At 43.7% G+C, this 25,008-nt stretch overlaps 1 protein-coding gene across 15 annotated transcripts in view; it reads left to right on the top strand.

Moving 5' to 3' along the window:
• Positions 1–25,008, top strand: part of ALPK1 (alpha kinase 1) — a 123,738-nt gene that overhangs the window by 84,338 nt on the left and 14,392 nt on the right. For 11 of the 15 annotated variants that reach the window (XM_005207667.5, XM_010805922.4, XM_059887696.1 and 8 more), the window contains 6 exons: positions 11,383–11,581; positions 17,249–17,308; positions 19,862–19,948; positions 20,897–20,973; positions 22,917–23,012; positions 24,768–24,872. In XM_005207667.5, coding sequence (XP_005207724.1) covers positions 11,383–11,581; positions 17,249–17,308; positions 19,862–19,948; positions 20,897–20,973; positions 22,917–23,012; positions 24,768–24,872 — 624 coding nt within the window. Of the gene's footprint in view, positions 1–11,382; positions 11,582–17,248; positions 17,309–18,636; positions 18,801–19,861; positions 19,949–20,896; positions 20,974–22,916; positions 23,013–24,767; positions 24,873–25,008 lie in introns of those variants that run through there. The other 4 variants (XM_059887700.1, XM_059887701.1, XM_015471515.3 and 1 more) reach the window with 4 other exon arrangements.

Below are 25,008 nucleotides of genomic sequence, written 5' to 3'. Positions count from 1 at the left end.
TTTTAGTTTGGAGTTATCAACACGAGTCATATTTGAGGCCAGGGGCCGTCTAAATGAGTGTGTGGTAAAGAACGGAAGCAGTCTTAGGACTGACTCCTTGGGCCGTCAACATTCAGAGGCTGGAAAAGGATGTGCCAGCAAAGTAGAGTGAGCAGTCAATGAAGGAGAAAGAAATCCAGGAGAGTGTGAAATGCCAGAAGTCACATGAATAAAAAAGGAGGGATTGATCGTCACAGCCAAATGCTTCTAGGAGTTTGAATAAGATGAGGATTAATAAACGATCATTGGATTTGGAGGTTGTTCGCAACCTTTAAAAGAATGGGTTCAGTGGAGTGTTGGGGATGAAAGCTATAGATTTAAGAAAAAGTGGGAGGTGAGAAAGCATGACAGTGAGTTTAGACAACTCTTTTGAGATGGACTGTAAGGAGGGACAGAGAAATGGGACAGGGGCTAGAAGGAGAATGCTGGGGACTGGCCATTTGTATGTACCCTCACCTCCCACATTCATAGGTTGAAATCCTACCCTTCAAGGTGATGGCTTTGGAGGAGGTGCTTTGGCGAAGTGATTAGGCCTTGAGGACAGAGTCCTCATGAATGGGATTACTGCCCTTAAAAAGAGGTTCCAGAGAGACACAGAGAAAAGATGCCACCTGTAAACCAGGAAGAAGGCCCTCACCCAGCATCAGATCTGCTGATTCCTTAATCCTGGACTTCCCAATCCCCAGAACTATGAGAAATAAGCTTCTATTGCTTAATAATACCCAGTTTATGACATTATTGTTACATCATCCTGAAAGGACTAAGAGATATATGGTTAAGGAAGGACTTTTTAAGGTGGAAGATACAATGTTTGTGTGCTGATGAGAATGATCCAGCAGAGATGAGGAAATGAATGATGCAGAAGTGAAAGGAAGTGTTTACAGGCATCATGTCCTAGAGTAAAGCAGGCGGGATAGATTTGAGTATAGAGTGGCAACTGGTCTTAAACATGCCAGTAGGAGTAGGGAGGACACATGAGTTATAAGAGGGTTGGCAGATTTGGGAAAGAGAATAAGGAAGCTCTCACCTCACTGACTATTATCCTAGTGAATTCAGAAGCCAGGTCATCAGTTGAGTAGAGGAGGATAAAGGGGCTGTGGCAGTTTTAGAGGAGAGCAAAGGTGTAAAAGGTGCTGAGGGCAAGCTTCAGGTTATGGTCATAAGTTTAAAGTGTTACAGTTGTGTGTTTTTCTCCAGCCACATTCATTTGCTTGGGTAGAAGCCCAGGTTAGGCAGAGAATTAGATAGAATTTGAAAATACTAAGTCACAATAAATAACATTCATCTTCTCCTGTGTTCAGAACCTACTGAAAGACAGATGTAAAAGAGCAACCTTTATTATTCTAAAACAGGAGAACGTAGCTTTAGGTTTTTGGGCAAGTAGTTGGAAAATTCTTCACGCATCTTGCTGCTGCCAGGCCCCTTCCCTTTTTGTAGAACAGGGAAGAAGATTCGAAGAGAGGCAAGAAGAAGGTCTGAGCCTGCTATGCCACTCCCATCAGAAAACTCACTCCATTCCCATCAGGGAGGAGGGAGTGAAGGGTGAGGAAAGAGGCTAAAGGTCAGGGACAGGTGGTTTCAAGCTGGAAGCATTGGAATCACCTGGGGATCGTTGCTATCACCTGGGCATTGTAAGGCAAAACTGATGCCTGGGCACATGTCCAGAGATTCTGATTTAACAGGCCAAGGGTGCCATCTGGGCATCTAGATTTTTAAAAAGCCTCCTTGGGTGATTCTAACATGAGGCCAACATTTTCCCTTAACAGTAAACATGGTTAGAATTGCCAGACAAATATGGCGGAAGTAGAAAGTGGCAGAGGAGTCAAGAATGCTTATTAAAAGGCTGTTATGTTGATGCACCATGGAATTTAAACAGGCAAGTGAGGACACGAGGGACTGATGGCATAGCCAAACAAAATAAAACAGTAGGGTTAGCAGACAGTGTGAATATCCCCAAAGTGTTGCAGAATCACTGAAGTTGGGCTATCCAGGAAGAAAGCTGGGAGAATAGCAGATAAATCAGAAAATCAAATGGCAAATTCTGGCCATGAGAGTGACTAAAGTTGAGTGTACAGCAAGCTCACTGGAGATAAGGAGGCAAGAGAGACAGGGTAAATCATCTGCGCTGGGTAAATGATCAATATGGATGCTGAAATCACCAAGAATGATGACGAGAGTCATTGTGGCCATAGCAACCTGGAATCCAGAAGACAGGTGCAGGTCTCAGGTCCATGGGACTTCACCAGGTGAAGCCATGAGCTTCACCAGGATCCTGGTGGATCTATTTTGATATTGCTTTTTCTTTCAACAGACAACCCAGTTCCATTCACAGTAGATGTGTGAGAGGGAGGGTAAGAAAGCAGGGATAGATAATCCAAAATATTATCTTCAGGTATTGGGATCAAGAAAAAGGTTATATCAATAACTATTTTCTGAAAGTGCTTGAATCTGCATGTTCCACTGGTAGAATGAAGGAAAGATTGATGAAATATTAATAAGCCCTGAGCATAAACTGTAGGAAAGTTCAGGTTCTCTCCCCTCCTCCTCCTCCTCACGGTTCAGTGGGTGGACAAACGTGGAGCATTTGGGCTTGGTCTTCCCTTGACCTTGAGGAGTCCAGTTGGATCGGTTGACTCTTACTCTGCTTTATTGTTGACACATAACTATGTAGGCGTCAATCACTTTTCATTTGTTTATTCTGCTAATTCCTCACCTCAGGACATTTCCCCCTCTCCCTTTCCGCTGCCTTTTCCTATCTCCCAATTTGCCATGCAGCAATAATTTCCCTTTACACTGCGCCTGCCAATTGCAATGCCAGATGGCTTTGGTTCTGAGTCCCCTCACCCAGCCCCCCTTGAGAACAGCTGCCATTGTCATTGCTGTGAACACATCACGGCTTTGAACCCATAGCTGGGACCCAAACTTGGTGCTCAGCATTGGGAGGGGCTAGCGTTAATGCAAGGAACTATGAAAACAGCATACACTTTTCCTTGCTGCTGTTCAGCAAAAGCCCTTAGAGCAGGCTCTTTAGCATTTTTTCAATCATCTGTGTATTGAAATCTCATTGTGGAGTTTAATTCCTTTACCACCTGACTCAGCTTCCTCGCCATGAAGTTCCCTTTGTACCACAAACTCAATTAGAACCCCATATTTCCCATCCTGAAAACAGATGTAAAAAAATGTAGGGTATGTGTGTGTGCACATTTGTAAGCCTATCTTTAGAAATCCAGCATACACACTGCCTTATCTGTGTCCATATATTTTCATTTAAACAGGTCCACTCAACAAGAAAAACAGAATTTAGTGACTATGTGGACAAGCTTTCTCTTAAGCCAGCCTCTGAGCAAAGATAAAGGAATAGAATTCCTTTTTTAAAAAAATCTTGAGTTATGCTATATTGGTTCTATCACTAAAATTCTGTTACTGTGACAGCATCTTAAAAGATTTTATTTTTGAGTCTTCTGGGATGGCAGGTCAGTCGCGGGCCTAAAAACCCAAACAAAAAGAACCCTGAATCAAATACCATGTAGACCAATATGCATTTCAAAGGCACTGCCACGTAGTCAGTGGGTTAGGGTTTTTGTGTTGTTTTCTTTTTCTTTCTTTTTTGGGGAGTGGGGGAGGGAAAGGGACTCTCTTTCATGTTAATCTAATTGTGCATAACCCAGGCACAGTTTGCCGTGTAGGGAAACTTTCTCTTCAGCGTCTTTCCCTACCACACACCCGGGGCTCCTTTCATTCCTCCCCTTCTGAAGTCAGAGTGCTCCCCGGGCAGACACTTGGGGGAGATTCCCAGGATGGTGATGTATTCGCTCTGCTGCGGAGGAATTTACTATCCCCTCACTTGGCAGCAAATGAAAGTGGGTATTAATTTCTCAGAGTGCTGGTAGAAACACGAGAGCGGACTGCAAGCGTGATACCCACCCAAATCTGTATGTGACGCACAGCAGGCCGCCGTTTCAAAGGAGGGAGAGGAAAGACAATGACAAGAAAGAAAAGATTCTCCGGAGTTGACTTTCTCTGCATTTTGCGTCGTTAGGTTTTGGAGAGAGATGCGAGAGGTTCGGGCCCTGAGCGGAGTTAAATTATGCAGCTGTGGGGACGCCAGGCCCTCCAGAATAGGATGCTTCGTTTAGATTTTCCACAATGCTATTGAAGTGCTTATTTTCCTCCTGAAGAGACACAAACAGATGCAAACTTCTGTAAACACTTTAGAAATGAATTCAGAGAGTTTGGCCTCTCAGCAGTGCTCAATAGCTGACAGAAAAATGTCTAATTAGTGCAAGTGGAAATAATAGGGCCACTTGGATTCCTTCCATCCTCCTCCAAGTCTACTTTTTCAAGGAACTCAAAGGGCCTTTGTCTGGCAGGTCACCCTCTCTCAGGCTTTTGTGCTCCAAACTATTAAGAGTAGAAGGGGGAAAAATAGATGAGGCAATGTTCTCTGCTCAAATATATGGCGTGTTCACGCGGGATGCAGAATAGGGTGTTTGCAGCATCCTTTACAGGTGCTCGGGAGGGATTCCTCCATTGGCCACAGCCAAAAGCAGCTCGCACGTGCATGCTGAGAAAGCTGCCTTTCAAGCACCAGCTTTCCTTCACCAACTGCCATGGAGCCTGCTCATTTTCCTTTTCTTTCCTTTCTTTTCTCAGTTTCTAGTAACATCATTCCTTAGACAGGGCAAAGAGAAGAAAGAAATTAAATGAGAGGCTCCACCGTTTTCTGAGATAAACCTTAGAGATGGTATAGGAATGATCTGTTACTTCCTTTTTGCTCTATTGAAAATTCCACTGACATTTCTTTTAGGAGTCTATCTTCGCTTGTCGCTATTTTGGCATACAGGGGAATGGGAGCACAGGAACTAAGCTCTCTTCCCTATTTTGTTCCCCTTCATTTATTTAGCACCCATAATGTGCCAGGCTCTGTGCTGAACATTTGACCCACGTTACTTCTAATTCTCAAACAGCACCAAAAATCAATATTATCCACATGTCACAGATGAGGAAACTGAGACTCAGAGAGGTTAAGTAACTTGCCATGGCAAATGAATGGAAGACCCGGGACACAATCCAGATACTTACGGTTTCATCTCAGACATTTTTTATCCCTAGAAGTGGATTTGCATAGTTTTTATATCTCTGATGTCCCTGCTACTGCTGCTGCCGCTAAGTCACTTCAGTCGTGTCCGACTCTATGCGACCCCATAGACGGCAGCCCACCAGGCTCCCCCGCCCCTGGGATTCTCCAGGCAAGAACACTGGAGTGGGTTGCCCTTTCCTTCTCCAACTCCACCTAATTTTTACTGTACCTTCTTGAACTTAAGAAATACAGTTTTAAGTGTCATTGGGGGTTCAACTTCTATTTATTTCTTTTCCTCTTTAGTATAGGCTTCTTTCATGCCTGCTAATTTTTGACTGGATTCTAGACATTATAAATTTTACCTTATAATATGGCAGATTCTTTGTGTGCCTGTAAATATTCTTGAACTTTTTCCTGGAACTCAGTCCAGTTAGTAAATAGTTTGATCCATTTCAAGCTTGCTTCTAAACTTTCAGAGTGGGCCAAGAGCCACTTTCTCTGAAGTTAATTTTGTCTCACTACTGAAGCATTACACTTCTGAACATCCTACCCCATGCCCTGTGAACGACATGATTTCCTACTCTGGCTGGCAGAAACACAAACTACATGAGGCTTGGGGATTGTTTCCTCTGTTCCAGTCAAGTGGTTCTTTCCCCAGCATTGGGTGGGGATGAGCTGATCAGTATTCTGCTGAAGATTCAAGGGGACCTTCTGCAGATCTCTGGATTTCTTTCTTTGTGCAGCTCTCTGCTTTTGGTACTTTGCTCTGTGAACTCTGGCCACCTTATCTTCCACAGACTCTTAGAAGCTCCATCCCCTCAACTTGGGAAGACCACCTCATTAGACTCACAGAGCATCCTTTCAGCTGTGTAAGGAATGCCCAGTTGGAATAACCTCCAGTTAATAACCAAATTATCATTTGGTCTCATGGTACATACCAGCTTTCACTAGAGAGTTTTAAAATACTGAAATTAAAGGTCAGAGATGACCTGGAAAGTTTTCTTTCTCTTATTTTAAAATACATAACAAGAACACTCTTTTCAATTGGGATTTGTTTTTATTTGCCCCTGTTTTTCTTTTTTTCTTAGAAATATTTTTATCATAATATAGGATACAGCGTCCTAAGAACCACTGTTTGAACTCAGTAAGTGATGAGTTCAGCCCTAGCTCCAAAGACCCAGATTCCTATGCCCAGATTCCTGTGCGGATTAGGCCCTGCCCAGAACCACCTTGATCAGACACAGGGGGAAAGCAGAAGAAAGACTGGCCCTCAAGAGACTTGAGTTCCTCAGGGATCAGCGAGGTTGTCAAGAAACTGAAGCTCTGTGCCCTGTTGGTGGTATTGTAAAGTGGTGTAACCGCCATGGAAAACAGTATGGCGGCTCCTCAGAAAATTAAAAATATAACTACCACTTAATCCAGCTACCCCAGTTCTTAGTATAGATCTGAAAGAATTGAAAGCAGGGCCTCAAAGAGGTATTTGCACACCCATGTTCATAGCAGTACTATTGACAATACTCAAGCGGTGGAGGCAACTCAAATGTCCACTGACAGATGAATGGATAAACAAAAACTGGTATATTGTGTAATATTCTATACAACATTTTAAAGGAAGGAAATTTTGTCACATGCTACAACACGGATGAACCTTAAAGACTTTATGCTAAGTCAAGTAAGCCAAAATCTGTATGATTCACTAGTATGACATACCTTAGAAGAGTTAAATTCATAGAAACAGAAAGTAAAACGGAGGTTACCAGGGGCTAGGGAGAAGGGAGAAAGGGTTTATTTAATGTGTATTGAGTTTCATATTTGCAAGATAAAAAAGTTCTGAAGATCTAATTTACAACAATATGAATACACTTGACACTACTGAATACCATACTTTAAAAAAGCTAAGATGGTAAATTTTATGTTCTGTGCTTTTTACCACAACAGAAAAGGAAAGAAAAAAAAATGATAGAGACTTGAGTTCCTTCCTGCCTGACCCTGACCCTTTTGACTTTGTAACTTTGGAAAGTCGACCTCTCAGTCTCCGTTTCCTTAGCTTACTTAGATTTTGTAGTTACTATAAATATAAATGAAATCATGTGTGTGAACGTTTTTCATAAACTATATGGTACTACAAAGATGGAAACCATTATTGTCAAGGAGGAAAAGGAAGAGAATCAGCCCTGGAGAACAGCTGCTGCTGCTAAGTCACTTCAGTCGTGTCTGACTCTGTGCGACCCCATAGACAGCAGCCCACCAGGCTCCCCCGTCCCTGGGATTCTCCAGGCAAGAACACTGGAGTGGGTTGCCATTTCCTTCTCCAGTGCATGAAAGTGAAAAGTCAAAGTGAAGTCGATCAGTCGTGTCTGACTCCTAGCGACCCCATGGACTGCAGCCCACGAGGCTCCTCCATCCATGGGATTTTCCAGGCGAGAGTACTGGAGTGGGGTGCCATTGCCTTCCCTGGAGAACAGACCTGCCTCTAAACATTGCATCCCACATAGGTACTCTTACCCAGAAAACTGAAGTGAGACCCCTATGAGAATGAAGAGCAGAACTAAACGTCAGGCATGCACCTCAAAGAGAAGGGGCTCACTGTGGCTTGCTGAGTACCCTCCACAGGGTCATGAGCAGGGTGACAGGAATCGAGTCGCTGTTTCAAAGAACGGTTTAAGAGAGCCTGGCAGCGGCGGACGCCGCACGTTCTGCAGACAGCAGCTGAGGTCGCAAACCAGAGGGCCGTGTTGTGCACCTACCGTAGAGAGGACTCTTGATCAGAGACTCCGTGTTAAACAGAGCTGGGCATACATAAAGTCAGCAATTTCCTTTTCTATCTTTAAATTTACATTTTACAAATGTCAGATGACTGGCTTGTTCTCATTTTAAAACTTGTGTTTTCAGATTAATGGTTTACTTGACAATCCTCAGTAGAAGTTTTGAGCATTTCAGTTTTAGTTAGGCATTTTGGGTTGAGTTAAACAGAGGCTCACACAAGGAAATTCTTAGAATAGGGTGTACATCATTATGAACATACACATGGGATGGTAAAGGAAGCCTGTAACTCTAATAACAGCATTGGTGAAAATGTGGATCTGGATTCACAGTCACATTCTTGGACTTCACGCGGGTGTTATACATAAATGTAGCTTAGCTAAACTCTACTCTCTGCTTCTTCCTATCCTGCAGCAACTGGAAAATTCTGTGTTTCTTAGTTTAGACTGATAAATTCATTTTTCAATTCAGACCACAGAGTCATGGGCTAGGTATGAGGTAGGTACTCTTAGGTTAGCCTTCAGCTGGTGGTAAGATGGGGAGAGGGGATCAAGGTCAACAAAAAACGTTGCTGCTTCAAAGGCAGGAGCTGTGAGCAGAGCAGTTTCCTTTAGAAGGGGCTATGGTGTGTTAGGTGGACTTCCCAAATGGCACTCATGATAAACAACCCACCTGCCTATGCAGGAGACCTAAAGAGATGCAGGTTCGATCCCTGGGTGGGAAAGATCCCCTGGATGAGGGCACTCTAGTATTCTTGCCTGGAGAATCCCTTGGACGCAAAGACTCACAAAGGTTTCGGACACGACTGAAGTGACTTAGCACACAGCACATGTGGTGTGTTAGGTAATGATTGACATTGGGGTCTTTACACAGATCCAATAAATAACACCTCTCTTACCCTCCTAGAGCAAACTAAGAAATAAAACAAAAGAGTTAGGGAGACAAGAGATTAAATATTACCTTTAATTCTGACAAAGGCTAACTTGGAAGATACAGCTAGGTTTTAGGGCAAGGGGTTCTGCTAGATGAACCCCAGAATTATGTTGACTTCCCTATTCAGTCACAGAAATTACTGAGCCAAGCAGAACACCCCATAAGGGGTGGTTTTCTAGATAAGGCATGACATAGAAGAGCAGAGAAGAAGAATCCCTGTTTCCTTTAGACACTCTGATCCCAAAAGAAAAAACTGAGGAGCTAAGCAATGCATGCCCAGTTTCTTCCCAAGTTTACCAATCAAAATCGTCCACCTCTCCTGGGGCAGAATAAGTAGAAAGAGGCCAGGAGTGCTACAGTAACTGAGCTCCCTGCATGTGGAAGGAACCATCAAAAGGAGAGAAGAGATATTCCCCCTAACAATTGGTATTACTATTAATATCACAATTTCAATAGTGATCAACTAAGAACAAAAGGACAAATACAAGAGCACATTATCACTTTTTAAACTTAAAAAACACAGTAATAGGTTAAAAGCCTTAACAAGAATTCATTCGTTTGAAAAGAGAAGGATTATTGTGGTGGTTCTTGGTAGCAAGGTATAAATGAAAAGAAATATTGAGTTGGCCAATACATTCATTTGGGTTTTTCATAAGATGTTCTGGAGAAATCCAAACGAACTTTTTTGGTCAACCCAGTAGGATTTTAGGAGTCAGAATGGGAGGAATAATTCAATTGGATGATTAAAATACTGATTTTGACAATTAAGTAAATAGAATCTGCCTCTTAGGATTTTTGGTGATGATTAAATTAATACATATAAAGCTCTTAGCACTGTGCCTGGTACCTAGTTTTACCCAATAAATGTTAGTACTTATGTGATGAAGAAAGCAGTGTTTGTATAAAAAGATTGTGGTAGGAAAATGGACAATGCTTATAATGCTTTCTAGGCTTCATATGCGGAGAAGGCAATGGCACCCCACTCCAGTACTCTTGCCTGGAAAATCCCATGGACAGAGGGGCCTGGTGGGCTGCAGTCCATGGGGTAGCTAGGAGTCGGACACGACTAAGCGACTTCACTTTGACTTTTCACTTTCATGCATTGGAGAAGGAAATGGCAACCCACTCCAGCGTTCTTGCCTGGAGAATCCCAGGGATGGGGGAACCGGGTGGGCTGCCATCTATGGGGTCGCACAGAGTCAGACATGACTGAAGCGACTTAGCAGCAGCAGCAGCAGCAGGCTTCATATGTGAACTGAGAAGCCCAGAAAACATTCTACTTGGTTTAGCAAATGGGTGGTAAATTCATTTATGTTATCAGCTGTATGACTTTTAATGTCTTTAGTGTAATAATGTCTTTAGTGTAATACCTTAGGCTTCCGTGATAGCTCAGTTGGTAAGGAATCTGGCTGAAGGTCCGCTGGAGAAGGGATAGGCTCCCCACTCCAGTATTCTTGGGCTTCCCCTGTGGCTCAGCTGGTAAAGAATCTGCCTGCAGTGAGGGAGACCTGGGTCGGATCCCTGGGTTGGGAAGATCCCCTGGAGAAGGGAAAGGCTACCCACTCCAGTATTCTGGCCTGGAGAATTCCATGTACTGTATGGTCCATGGGGTTGCAAAGAGTTGGACACGACTTAGCAACTTTCACTCACAGTATAATACCTTAAAAGCCCTAAATATGGTGTTTTTCCATAAAAGTTTGCCTCATTTATATCTCTATTTCTCACTCTTTGTTATACTTTCATGTCTGCTTCTTTTCTTATTTTATTCATTAACTAAACATGATCATATAAATATAAAATATTACCTAGAATTCTGTATTTCTTATTAATTAAAATGTAGGCAATAAATGAAGCAGGGTGTTATGAACTGATGTGGAAAGCTATGCTAGATGTTATGGTGACTGAAGAAACCAAGTAACACAACACTATGTCTAGTGTAATTTCATTTAGGAAGGAAAGGAAGGAAAAGAAAGGGAGAGAAGAAAGAAAAAGAGAGAAAAGGAGAAAGGGAGGAGGAAAGGCACCACAAGGAATCAATTAATGTCTAAATATACATAAAAGGGTAGAGGAATTTCTGGAAAGATCTCTGTGAAACCATTATCAGGAAGAACAAGAATGCAATTGGTGGGAGTCAGGGAGAAAATAAGGTAGGGAATCAGGAAACAAAGGGGCACATTTAATTTTGACTGGGTATTGTTTGGACTTTTAATAATAGGATATATGCATTTTATCACCTGTATAACTTTAGAAATGTAATAGGGAAAATGGAATAAAAAATATTTAATCCCACAAATGAATTGGGATGACGACGACGATGATGACTGTCTTTTGGTTCAGTCTCCTCCTAGACGGGGGAGCCTGGTGGGCTGCCGTCTCTGGGGTCGCACAGAGTCGGACACGACTGAAGCGACTTAGCAGCAGCAGCAGCCTCCTAGCTCTCCTAGCTCTAGGTTTTGTTGTTCTTTTGATCACAATACCTAGAAGACTAGCCTGGTCCCAAGGCTGCTCTCTTTTCTGCCGGGCGCTCTTTCGGTTCTGTTGATGGTGTCTGGTGGATGTTCCCCCAGGCGTCCCTGAAAGCCTCCATCCTCGCCCGGGACTGCGCCACGGCCGCCGCCATCGTGTTCCTGAGCGACCGTCTCCTGTACGGGCTCGACGTCTCGGGCCAGCTGCTGCAGGTCGCCAAAGCGCTGCACAGGCTGCAGCCCGCGACGCCCATCGCCCCGCAGGTGGTCATCCGCCAGGCCCGAATCTCGATGCATGCAGGTAGGCTTCCTCCGGCGGGCCCCCCTTGTCCCGGAGTCGTCCCGTCCGGGCTCGTCTGCACTCGGGGCTCCTTGACTTCCACGGGGCCGACGGGAACCGCGGCCCGCGGGCCTCCCTTTGCAGCCTCCCGCGCTCCCGCCTGCCGGCCTGCCGCGGCGCCCTTCCACCCGCCTCTTGGCAGCACAAAGGCCCTGGCATAAAGGGTTTCAGAGCCAAAAGCAATAGAGAAAATTGTGAAAGGGGGTGGAAAATACTAATTGGAGCTTTTGTCGTCTAACAAATCTGTCCCGCTGCTTTCAAACAGGGGTATCTGAATTGCTGTACTTCTGACCAAGAGCCTTTAAAAAGCAGATTAGAATTCTACTATTTTCTCTTAGCTCTGCTGTCTCCTTTCTGTAGGGCCACTTGACTATGCTAACAATAGAGCTGACAAACCCACTGAAGTAATTTGAGATTTTTTTTTCCATCACTAGGAGCACCGGTACAGTACCTGATTAGGCCTTAAAGTATCTTTTTTTTTTCCTTCTGTCACTTTGAATGAAATGAAAAATGAGGCTGACATTCTAACTGAGGCTGTAATGTAGAGGAGCGCTGGTGGGGGCAGGGGCCTGCTCTGTGTTACAGCAAAGTTCACTTCCATAGAATTCTTGAATTATTTAAATTACTGATAACCATAAGGTTTAGAAACGTGTAGCCTGCTGTACTCATTTCCAAGAGTGAAAGAGTAAAGGACAAAAGTAGAATGCCAGTGGCCTCTCCCAGAAACAGAACTGGCTCATTTTAAAAACTGGGTTTAGCTATTGCTATTGTTTTAATAACTCTGTACTTGAAGAGGTTAAAAATATCTTTTAACTACTTCATTTCCTTTGAAAAGGAACTGTACTGACTATACTGAATGAGACAGTTGCTGAATACAGAGAGGGGCAGAGATAAAAGGACAGAGAAATGGGCTTGTGGAGGCTAACTTTTCAAAAAGCCCAAGCTCATTCACTCTCAAGTTCTTGCAGCTGTGTGTAAATTGTACCCGGGTCTTATTATATAGCGGAGAAGGCAATGGCACCCCACTCCAGTGCTCTTGCCTGGAAAATCCCATGGATGGAGGACCCTGATGGGCTGCAGTCCATGGGGTCGCTAAGAGTCGGACATGACTGAGCGACTTCACTTTGACTTTTCACTTTCATGCATTGGAGAAGGAAATGGCAACCCACTCCAGTGTTCTTGCCTGGAGAATCCCAGGGACGGGGGAGCCTGGTGGGCTGCCATCTATGGGGTCGCACAGAGTCGGACACTGAAGTGACTTAACAGCAGCTTATTATATAGTTTTCTAAAGTAACTACATCAACAGAGTTGAACTTGGGGGAAAAAAGTCTTACTTCAAATGTCCATAATTGGGGACATTTTTATAATGTTTGGGGTTTATCATCTTTAAGGTATGAGAGAAACCTAACCACTAATGTTCCTCCTGACAGCATCAGAAGGAATGATGTGTCAGCAGAATGTTCTCCGATGAGGGGGCGGTGGCACCGAAAAATGAGGGCTGGGTGTGGGCAGGCAGTGTCCTAATGTTTGTTCTCACTAAATAGAACTTGGAACAGAGGGCATGTTGTATAATACATGGATTTGCTGTAGTGTGACGTGTTAATCAAGGTCAAGTCGGTAGGCTGGCGTGTTGATAGCTTTGCTTTACACGAGCAAATAATCTTTTCACTTATTTGGTTGGTTGGTTGGTTGTCTCTCACATCTCTAACCAAGGTAGTATAGAGTTTTTCTCCTGATGATGGGTTAAGCCTTACTACCATCATGAACAGTACACTTCTCTGCCCACATATCATATGTCTAAGGTAAAAGTCCTAGATCTTATTCTCCAACAGTTGGAGTTATCATTTCCTCAAAGATACTACCAGAAGTGCCACAAGAAGACAAATTCAGTCTCAGGATTAGGTGCTTACTTGTGAACATCTGCCCCCAAACATCTCTTGAGCCTCTACCTACGCTGGGTTTCCCAGAGAGAAAGGGGGCTTAGAGCAGGGGTGGTGTCTGGAAAGCAGAGAAGGTATGGGGGAAGGGCATCTCAATCCCCAGCATTTGGGAAACCTGATGGAGCAGAAGTGTGTGTGATACCATAAGGGTAAGGAAAAGGAATGAAAAGAATACGAGGGGACAGCACAGGCTTCCTGTTTTGCCCTTTGACCTAGCCTTCCTGGTATCCACTCAAAACGCATTCCAAAGGTCTGAGTATTCAACATCATGAGATTTCAGAGGCAAGAGAGGATGCCCTGGGCCTGCTCAGCTCACTCTTGTCTGAAATTAGACAAAACCTTTCAAGCCACAATTAGAGATAAAGATTCAGACTTACAGTTCCATCAACATGGAGAACGCGGAATCTTCTCCCATTACATAAATATAGTAAACTCAATGTTTTTAAATGCACGAAAGATAGATGTTCAAAGTCAGAATAGTAGATTACTGCTCCTGACACTATAGCCAAAGGGATTTACACTTGGATACACTCTAAGGGAAGGGATTGCCACTTTAATTCCTGAGCAGGGACAGGGCGTTGGGCTTCGTGGGGTGAAATATTTGCATAAAGCTGGAATTCTTAAAAGTTTGCACAGCTATGAAATGGGACTGAACAGCTCTATCAACCCAACCAGAGAAGTGGGGGAGGGAAGCCTGCTCTCTGCCCAAGCTCTGAGATGGAAGCCAAATATATATATATTTTGTTGTTGTTGTTCAGTCACCCAGTCGTTCCTGACTCTGCGACCCCATAGACTGCAGCACTCCAGGCCTCCCTGTCCCTCACCATCTCCCGGAGCTTGCCCAACTTCATGTTCATTGCCTTGGTGATGCCATCCAGCCATCTCATCCTCTGATGCCCTCTTCTCCTTCTGCCCTCAATCTTTCCCAGCATCAGAGACTTTTCCAATGAGTTGTCTGTTTGTATCAGATGATCAAAATACTGGAACTTCAGCTTTAGCATCAGTCCTTCCAGTGAATATTTAAGGTTGATCTCCCTTAAGATTGACAAGTTTGATCTCCTTGCTGTCCAAGGGATTTCAGGAGTCTTCTCCAGCACTGTCGTTCAAGGGCATCAATTCTTTGGTGCTCTGCCTTCTTTATGTCCAGCTCTCACAACCGTACCCAACCACTGGGAAGACCACAGCCTTGACTATATGGACCTTTGTCAGCAGAGTGAAGTCTCTGCTTTTCAACACACTGACTAGGTTGTCATTGCTTTCCTGCCAAGAAGCAATTGTCTTCTGATTTCATGGCTGCAGTCCCTGTCCACAGTAAATTTGGAGCCCGAGAAGAGGAAATCTGTCACTACTTCTGCCTTTTCCCCTTCTATTTGCCATGGAGTATGGCAAAAAGTGAAGAGGAACTAAAAAGCCTCTTGATGAAAGTGAAAGTGGAGAGTGAAAAAGTTGGCTTAAAGCTCAACATTCAGAAAACTAAGATCATGGCGTCTGGTCCCATCACTTCATGGGAAATAGATGGGGAAACAGTGTCAGACTTTATTTTTGGGGGCTCCAAAATCACTGCAGATGGTGATTGCAGCCATGAAATTAAAAGACGCTTACTCCTTGGAAGGAAAGTTATGACCAACCTAGATAGCATATTCAAAAGCAGAGACATTACTTTGCCAACAAAGGTCTGTCTAGTCAAGGCTATGGTTTTTCCTGTGGTCATGTATAGATGTGAGAGTTGGACTGTGAAGAAGGCTGAGCGCCGAAGAATTGATGCTTTTGAACTGTGGTGTTGGAGAAGACTCTTGAGAGTCCCTTGGACTGCAAGGAGATCCAACCAGTCCATTCTGAAGGAGATCAGCCCTGGGATTTCTTTGGAAGGAATGATGCTGAAGCTGAAACTCCAGTACTTTGGCCACCTCATGCGAAGAGCTGACTCATTGGAAAAGACTCTGACGCTGGGAGGGATTGGGGGCAGGAGGAGAAGGGGATGCCAGAGGATGAGATGGCTGGATGGCATCATCGACTCGATGGACGTGAGTCTGGGTGAACTCCGGGAGTTGGTGATGGACAGGGAGGCCTGGCGTGCTTAGATTCATGGGGTCGCAAAGAGTCGGACATGACTGAGCGACTGAACTGAACTGAATGTATGTATATATCCATCCAAAAAGAAAGAGCAGCAAATCTGTGCCAGGTGTCTATGTTGAGTCTGAATTTACCCACAATTACCCCAGCAAGTAATTAAGAGAAAACTAATTCAGTACTGAAATTTCTGGGGCCTCTCAGATCAAGTACAAACCTATGCTCCAGAGAAACATCCACACTCCAGAGGTGTCTCTTAATGTCCCGACCAGAAAGATACACAGTGTCACTTCTGCCATGTCTTTTGTCCACAGTAGGTCACAGGGCCAGTTCAGGCTCAGGGGAAGGAAAATAAATTCTAGATTCCACTTCTTGTTGGAGGAGTGGCAGGGTCACATTGCAAAAGAACATGTGGGTTGGAAGAGATTGTTGTGACCGCCTCTGGATCACACTCTGCCACAATCAGGCATATGGCTGTGTGTGCACTTTGAAATAGGGTGGTCAGGGAAGGCCTTATGAGACAGCGAAGTGACATCTGAGCAAAGACCTGAAGGAGAAGGGAGCAAGCCTTGTAGATATCTGAGATAAAAGCATTCCAAACTAAAATAAGTAAATACAAAGACCCTGACGTGGGAACAAGCCTGACAGGTTCAAGGAATAGTCGGGAAGCCACTATCACCAAACTAAGAGTGAGGATGAGGGAAAGAATGGTAGAGATGAGGTCAAAGAAGTCCCAGGGGCCAGACCATGTAGGGCTTTGAGGGACCTGGAAGCGGAAATGGACAAAAGGATAAATGATTGAGATTCCTACTTACATTCATAGGTTAGGCCTATGAATTAGATTGGGCTTACGAATTCATAGGTTAGGCCTCTCCTACGTGGTGTTGATGAAGTCAGTGAAAAGTTTACAAAGAACATCTTCTCTACCAACCCCCTAAAAAATTCCCTCCTGATAATTCTGTTATGGTCTAGTCACTAAGCTGTGTCCAACTCTTTGCAACTCCATGGACTGTAGCACACCAGGCTCCTCTGTCCATGGGGTTTCCCAGGCAAGAATACTGGAGTGGGTTTTTTGTCTCCTTCTCCAGGGGATCTTCCTGACCCAGTGATTGAACCTCGGTCTCCTACATTGCAGGCCGTCTCCCGCATTGCTGGCGGATTCTTTACCAATTGAGCCACCAGGGAAGCCCTAATAATTCTGTAAATAGTCTTATTCACTTCACAGGCAACTCAACTCTACTTTTGGAGTAGAGTCCTGGCAGAGTTTGCACAAGAAGGAGATGCAGCCTCTGAGAAAGATTTGCCTGTACTTCTCAAGCCTTACTCTGTATGAACGGATTATTTATTCATATAAATGAACACGTGTGTACACATATACACATGTGTATATACTTGGGAATCTAATTGCAGTTTCAGTTACTACATAACTTCCCATCTTACCAGTTCCTGAAAACTGCATCTTCTTTTTTTACTTTTGTGTGTGATGTAGTTACTGATTTTAAATTTTAAAATATGATGTTTCCCTGTTATAATGTGTTTACCTTAGAGCATGAACAGCAGTAGTATTTAAAGCACGTGTTCAGAACTAATTATGTGGCATTTGGTTGCTTCTTTTCAGGGAAACTTTTAAAAGCAGAGTATATCCTGAGCAGTCTAATAAGCAACAATGGAGCAACAGGTAAGGTGCTGTCATATCGTCACCATAACCGTCACGCACTGTCCCTACCAGAATTCCAGTTCAGAAACAACTCAATGACCTCGTAGTTACTGTGCACTGAATATTCCCGAAATCCCTGGAACTGGCTCTGCCCCAGTGAAAGAAGTGGCTTTGGTTGAGCAGTTTACTTCTCTGTGTTTCCATTTTCTCTTATTAAAAAGGAAAACAAAACAACCAAGTCTTCTAATATCGCCCTGCTCTATTGTGGAGGGTGTTACCTAATCAGCGTTAGTTGTGGAAGTACGTAACTCCCTGGGCTTCAGAAAAGGCTCAGCTGAAGCTTTGTAAAGAATTGTGAATGGAAATTGAGCCTGTAAGTTCAGGAGAATACACTTACAGCTTTATGTATTTCAGTGATCTGAAAAATAAACTGTATTTGGCTATAGAGAAAATGTAATAAAAACTTATTTTGAAATGGATTTCTTAGAATATTTTAACATACATGAAAGGAAGGAAGTCCTAATAGTTGAGTAACAAGTAATTTAAGCCTCAGATATCTTGTCTGAATTTCTAGGCATTCAACAAGTTTCCCAGCAAGTTGAACACAATTCCCAGTCAACTTTTTTTATTCCTATTTTTTGGCTGTGCCATGCATGGCATGTGGGATCTTAGTTCCTGGACCAGGGATTGAACTCATGCCCCCTGCGTGGAAGTGCGGTGTCTTAACCACTGAAGCTAGGGAAGTGCCCTAGTTGACTTTTAAGCTCAATATACTTGGATATAAGGTCCCAAACTCCTTGAAACTTGTAGACCTTTCCAGTGGGAAGCCAATTGGAAATAAAAATATTGACGATAATACCTCTTTTCTGTGGCCACCATCACTAACCTACAATATGCATTATTTCCTATCTTCTGCACTCCCCAACACACACACATATAGATTAAAAGCCAGGGAGAAAGTAAGGGGGTCAATGTGGTAGAGAATATTGAGAGATTATGATAAAGAGCCTGACTATTTTTGATGTTTGGCCACTGGCAGTTATCAGGTCCCAGCTTCTTGCCCTTGTGCCCCACATCTGGACAGGCTGAGTTTTTTTTAAAGCTCATTTATCAGTAAACCTTGGCCTAGCTTGTGGGAACCTTTACCCCAGCCCCACACCCTAATCAAAATAAAAAGAGAAGCCATCCACCACTCCCTTCACTTAAGTCAAACAGACCAGCTTAGGTGCCTTCCCTGCCCTCCTCAGAAAGGCTCATTATGTGAGCACTAAATCTTTTTATATCCTCCCTGTGCATGTGTGGGATCATCAGTTTCAACATCCAAACCAATTTTGGGTGAATGGAATGGATCCCGCCCTCCTCTCAGGAACCACAAGACAGTGGAAGTGACACTGTAGTTAATTAACCTGGGAAGCCTTGGAGGCAAGACCACTGAGGATGAGCCCTGGAGTAGAAGGAGGAGGGAGCAGAATCCCAAGTAGTGGGAATGACAAGTGCAGATACCATGAAGCAAGTAAGTGTGTGTGTGTGTGTGCGTGCACGCATGCAGGTGTTCAGTCATGTCTGACTGTTCATGACCCTGTGGACTGTAGCTCACCAGGCTCCTCTGTCCGTGAAACTTTCTAGGCAAGCATACTGGAGCAGGTAGCCTTTTCCTACTCCAGGGGATCTTCCCGGTCCAGGGATCGAACCCACATCTCTTGCATCTCCTGTACTGACAAGCGGATTCTTTACCACTAGCAAGAGTTGGCTGCTATTATAAGGAGAAGGCAATGGCACCCCACTCCAGTACTCTTGCTTGGAAAATCCCATGGACGGAGGAGCCTGGTGGGCTGCAGTCCATGGAGTCCCTAAGAGTCGGACACGACTGAGCGACTTCACTTTCACTTTTCACTTTCCTGCATTGGAGAAGGAAATGGCAACCCACTCCAGTGTTCTTGCCTGGAGAATCCCAGGGACGGGGGAGCCTGGTGGGCTGCAGTCCATGGGGTTGCGAAGAGTCAGACACGACTGAGCGACTTCACTTTCACTTTTCACTTTCCTGCATTGGAGAAGGAAATGGCAACCCACTCCAGTACTCTTGCCTGGAAAATCCCATGGACGGAGGAGCCTGGTGTGCTGCAGTCCATGGGGTTGCGAAGAGTCAGACACGACTGAGCGACTTCACTTTGACTTTTCACTTTCATGCACTGGAGAAGGAAATGGCAACCCACTCCAGTGTTCTTGCCTGGAGAATCCCAGGGACGGGGGAGGCTGGTGGGCTGCCGTCTATGGGGCCGCACAGAGTCTGACACGACTGAAGTGACTTAGCATAGCATAGCATAAGGAACACAAGCAGAGCCCAGTTGGTTATCGGGAGAGGTGGGGACCAGGCAGGAGTCAATTCCTGTGAAGCCTTGTAGGTTATAGCAAGGAGTTTAGACCTTATTCTACATACAGAGAAGAAACTGTTTACCAAATCTATGTCACATGTGTTCATGAAGGCTTCCATGAACATAGTTTTATTTCACCAGGCTTTTTCTTTAATAATTCAAGGTCAAAAATGTTTTTCTTTCCCCCTCTCTTTTATTGTAGGTACCTGGCTATACAGAAATGAAAGCGACAAGGTCCTGGTGCAGTCAGTCTGCATACAGATAAGAGGGCAAATTCTGCAGAAGTTGGGTACAGTCATCCTCTCAAGTCTCATTTACCAAGTCTGGCTAAGAGATTTCACTGTGGGCTTTTCTCATTGGATCTGGTTGATATTGTTTCACTTCCCTTAGTTTCCTCATCAAAAAGAGACTGACACTTAAGATGCCAGGAATATTATGAGCATTAACAAAACAAAAGTTTTCTGTTGAGTTTTGTTAAAGAAACTTGCGTTTCTATATTGTGACTTTTCTTGGTACTGTTTCTGGCATCTGGCTGTCAGTTCAGCAGGACTCCACGTGATAAGTGATACTCTTATTCTAAACCTATGCTGGGCTTTCCAGATGGCGCTAGTGGTAAAGAATCCACCTGCCAATGCAGGAGATACAAAAGACACGAGTTCAGTCTCTGGGTCAGGAGGATCCCTGGAGTAGGGAATGTCAACCCACTCCAGTATTCTTGCCTGGAAAATTCCATGGACAGAAGAACCTGGCAGGCCACATACAGTCCATGGGGCTGCAAAGAGTCAGATATGACCGAGTGCACACACACACCCTGATAACTTACCCATTTGTTCCCCAGAGGGTATTTCTGAGTTTTACTAGCAAAGCTTAGAGGACCTTAATTGTATTTTAAAATGCAAACTAATGTATTTGAAAATTTTAAACAGAAGATGGTAATTGTTACCTTGAAAATAATGGAGATAATCACTTATATATTAATATAGTTCATATGTACACATGTGATATGTAATATTTCTTACTGTTTCCCTGTGAAAGGGAAAAATTATCTGTATTAAACCAACCAGAAAAGCAGATTGTTGTATTTCTAGCAGGTTGCTATCTGCTCATTGCTGTCAATCTAGGCTAGTTGTAAATTTTCTTACAAAATGCAAAATCATCTTTCTGTATTAGTTTTTAAAAGTATTTTCTGACACAAGAGCACAGATACTAGCCGTTTGTCCTGTCTCCTTTTTTCCAGGGATGTGGTATGAAGCAGCTGAGTTAATATGGGCCTCAATCATGGGATACCTGACACTTCCTCAGCCAGACAAAAAGGTTGTTTGTCTTGTGTTTATTTTCTCATTTCCTATATTTGCCTTTGGAAAGTTATTACCTTATGGCACAATTGAGTTTCTCATTTATCAATTTTATTGGTTATATTTTTGTTGATTCTTCTGGTTTATTGACTGCCAAAGCCTTTGACTGTGTGGATCACAACAAACTGTGGAAAATTCTGAAAGAGATGGGAATACCAGACCACCTGACCTGTCTCTTGAGAAATCTGTTTGCAGGTCAAGAAGCAACAGTTAGAACTGGACCTGGGACAACAGACTGGTTCCAAATCAGAAAAGGAGTACATCAAGGCTGTATATTGTCACCCTGCTTATTTAACTTATATGCAGAGTACATCATGAGAAACTGGGCTGGATGAAGCACAAGCTGGAATCAAGATTGTCAGGAGAAATATCAATTACCTCAGATATGCAGATGACACCACCCTTATGGCAGAAAGTGTAGAACTAAAGGGCCTCTTAATGAAAGTGAAAGAGGAGAGCGAAAAAGTTGGCTTAAAGCTCAACATTCAGAAAACTAAGATCATGGCATTCGGTCCCATCACTTCATGGAAAATAGATGGGGAAACAGTGGAAACAGTGACAGACTTCATTTTTGGGGGCTCCAAAACCACTGCAGATGGTGACTGCAGCCATGAAATTAAAAGACCCTTGCTCCTTGGAAGAAAAGTTATGACCAACCTAGACAACATATTAAAAAGCAGAGACGTTAATTTGCCTACAAAGGTCCATCTAGTCAAAGCTATGGTTTTCCAGTGGTCATGTATGGATGTGAGGGTTGGATTATAAAGAAAGCTGAGTGCTGAAGAATTGATGCTTTTGAACTGTGGTGTTGGAGAAGAGTCTTGAGAGTCCCTTGGACAGCAAGGAGATCCAACCAGTCCATCCTAAAGGAGATCAGTCCTGGGTGTTCATTGGAAGGACTGATGCTGAAGCTGAGACTCCAATACTTTGGCCACCTGTTGCAAAGAAATGACTCATTGGAAAAGACCCTGATGCTGGGAAAGATTGAAGGCAGGAGGAGAAGAGGACGACAGAGGATGAGATGGTTGGATGGCATCACCAACTCAATGGACATGAGTTTGAGTAAACTCCAGGAGTTGGTGATGGACAGGGAAGCCTGGTGGGCTACAGTCCATGGGGTTGCAAAGTCAGACATAACTGAGCACAAGCATGAATGAACGAACAATAAGACCAGAAATATTTAAAAACTCCCTCTCTGTTTTGCCCATCCTTACTCACAACTAGACTCCTGGCATGTAGTTAGTGTTTCTCTATATATTTGCAACTGTCTGTTTGTATATTTATTTTACTGATCCATTTATTTCTACTGGTATTGATTTTATTATATATTTAGCCTTTACCTCATTCAACAGCAAAGTTGGGATGGCTCAATTGCATTCTGTAAAATCATTCTCCTTTGGTTAGGTGGGAAAAGACCTCAGCCATTTACATAGCATCTTTATTTGAGAAACTGAGAAGCAACATTAGCTTTCCTTGATGTACTCATCCTCTGTGACTCTGTGAGAACATTCTCCTCGTTAACTGAAGCTTTGGGTTATACATTTCCCTGAACTCTGTTAGCAGCGCTGCTGCCTACAATCCTTTTAACAACACAAATGGAGTTGGGGGTAGGAACTCTTGCTTGGGTCAGTTCTTTATACCTAGCATTGTGGACAAGTTCATGTTGATGAGCAAGCAAAGCCCTGCTAAGAAATAGGTGAGTTTACATTATGCCCATGTCCTCAGGATGTGATCATCTTTCAAGCCCAGTGACACCCAGTCAAGAAGTATCTTCAGAGTCATAATAACAAATGATAATAATCAGCACTGGTTCATCTGGAGGGCCAGTCGTTGACTTTGGGCCTTGAGAGCGAGAGTTGACTGTAAGTTCCTCATCTGTGTTTTATTCGTATTTCGTTACAGGGCATTTCCACATCACTAGGTATATTGGCAGACATCTTCGTCTCCATGAGCAAGAAAGATTATGAAAAGTTTAAAAGCAATCCTGACATTAACCTGGTAATCATCACTTGGCAAAACTACGGGGCAGAGCAGCATCACCTACAAAACTGTCAGCATTATTCTTGGTTAGTGCTCTCTCCAGGAGTCAGGAGTCAGAGGATCTCCCTGTATCTCCCCTCACAGTATCTCAGAGTATCTCCCCTCTTCGAGTAATGTGAACAAGCCTGAGGAACAGTTCCTATGTTGCCCCGTTTGGCTTTATTACCCCAGCGTCTAGCACAGCACCAGACCTACAGAAGGTACTAGGGAAAAAAAAGAATGAATGAAATCAAAGTGATAAATGCTTTGAACCTCATGATTTCCTTTCAGATTATCACAAAATTCAGTTTCTACACTTGAACTCTCTCAATGACAAAGTAAAAGGGTAATACCTTTAAGACTTTAATGACAGTCTGTTCAAATCAGGGCATCAGTTGCTTGTCTGGGCTCCTATCTGTAATAGTAATGATTATAAATATTTATTTGTTGTTTTATAACTCAAGAAGTGTGTGTACATATGTATGTGAGCCACACACACCACATCTACCTAGGCATAAGGTGGAGCAGAATGTGTCACTCCCATTTTAGAAGAAAGTAAACTGAGGTCTAGAGAAACTAGGTAACCTCTGCAACCTGCGCAGTCAGTAAGAAAGAGAACTGGGAGCCGAAACCAGGTCTCTGACCAGTTCAGAGCATTGCACAGACATTGACTGCTCTCCTGCACTGCACTCAAATTGACATTTTAATAGTATCATCAACATTGCCTTTTTTCAAATACCAAAACAACAATAGTAACTGTACTCAGTACTAATTAGTGTGGCATAAGAACACATATCGGAGAAGGCAATGGCAACCCACTCCAGTACTCTTGCCTGGAGAATCCCAGGGATGGGGGAGCCTGGTGGGCTGCCGTCTATGAGGTCGCACAGAGTTGGACACAACTGAAGCGACTTAGCAGCAGCAAAAATACGTTTAGCTTGCTGCTTGTACTCTGAATCTTAGCAAAATGTTGCATTTGCTATCAGACAGACCAAAACACAGGAAAGAGGTTATGTTCTTTGTCCGGTGAAGTTATCTCTGAGGATCGTTTAAAATTGCAAACTTCCCTTCGCCTTGGACCTCCTTGATCTCTTCTTACTGTATTTTTCTCTGGAACATTTATTGCCATCTCAAATATTACACACTTTCCTTATTTTGTGTGTTTTTGATCCCCTCCCCTTAATAGAAAATAAGCTCATTGCAGCCTCACTGTCTCCTCTCTCCTTCGTGGCTAGAACAGCGCTTGGCACATGGGGATACTCGATACATATTTCTGGAATAAATGAATGAATCTTAATTGCCATGAAATTGTACATTAAAGCCTTCTTTGCCAAGAACAATGCATAAATCATTAGTGAATCTGACTGCAAAATGCTCAGAGTTCTGTGAACAGAGAGCTGCACGATCCTCTGAAGAAACTAGTCTGAATTACTTTGTGTGGGCAGGCACTGCGAATGTTGGCACACGTGAGGCTCTCTGTGTGGTGTGAGTTGGGGATGGATGGTGTATGGGTGTGGGGGAAAGGATGGTCAATGCCCTGGGGTCTTTACCCACTTACTCTTTCTTGGCACTGTTCTGAAATGGTTGTGGTGAGGCGCAGGGCACCCCTCAGAATCTTGAAAGAAAAGCAAAGGAATTTTATAGCCTGCCTTTTGCTAATGGGTAAATAATTGTCAACAGTACACTCGGCCTCTTGTTTTCTCACAATACACTTGGCCTCCTGTTCCCTCGCAGGGCTTGCTGAAGGAGTTTGACCATCACTTGCTGTCAGCCGCTGAGGCCTGCAAGCTGGCGGCTGCCTTCAGCCCCTACACGCCCCTGTTCGTGCTCACGGCTATGGTAAGCAGGGCGTAGCCCCTCCTTGCTCCTTGCCCAGTGACAGACATCACCAAGCGGGAGGGAGAGTCTCACCTTAAGATAGGATTTGTGTGCATCATTAGATAATTGTGAGCGGACTTCATGTATGTAGAGGTCA

Source organism: Bos taurus, chromosome 6 (assembly GCF_002263795.3).
Source record: "Bos taurus isolate L1 Dominette 01449 registration number 42190680 breed Hereford chromosome 6, ARS-UCD2.0, whole genome shotgun sequence".
Classification (NCBI taxonomy): Eukaryota; Metazoa; Chordata; class Mammalia; order Artiodactyla; family Bovidae; genus Bos; species Bos taurus.
This window is presented reverse-complemented; position numbering and strand designations above follow the sequence as displayed.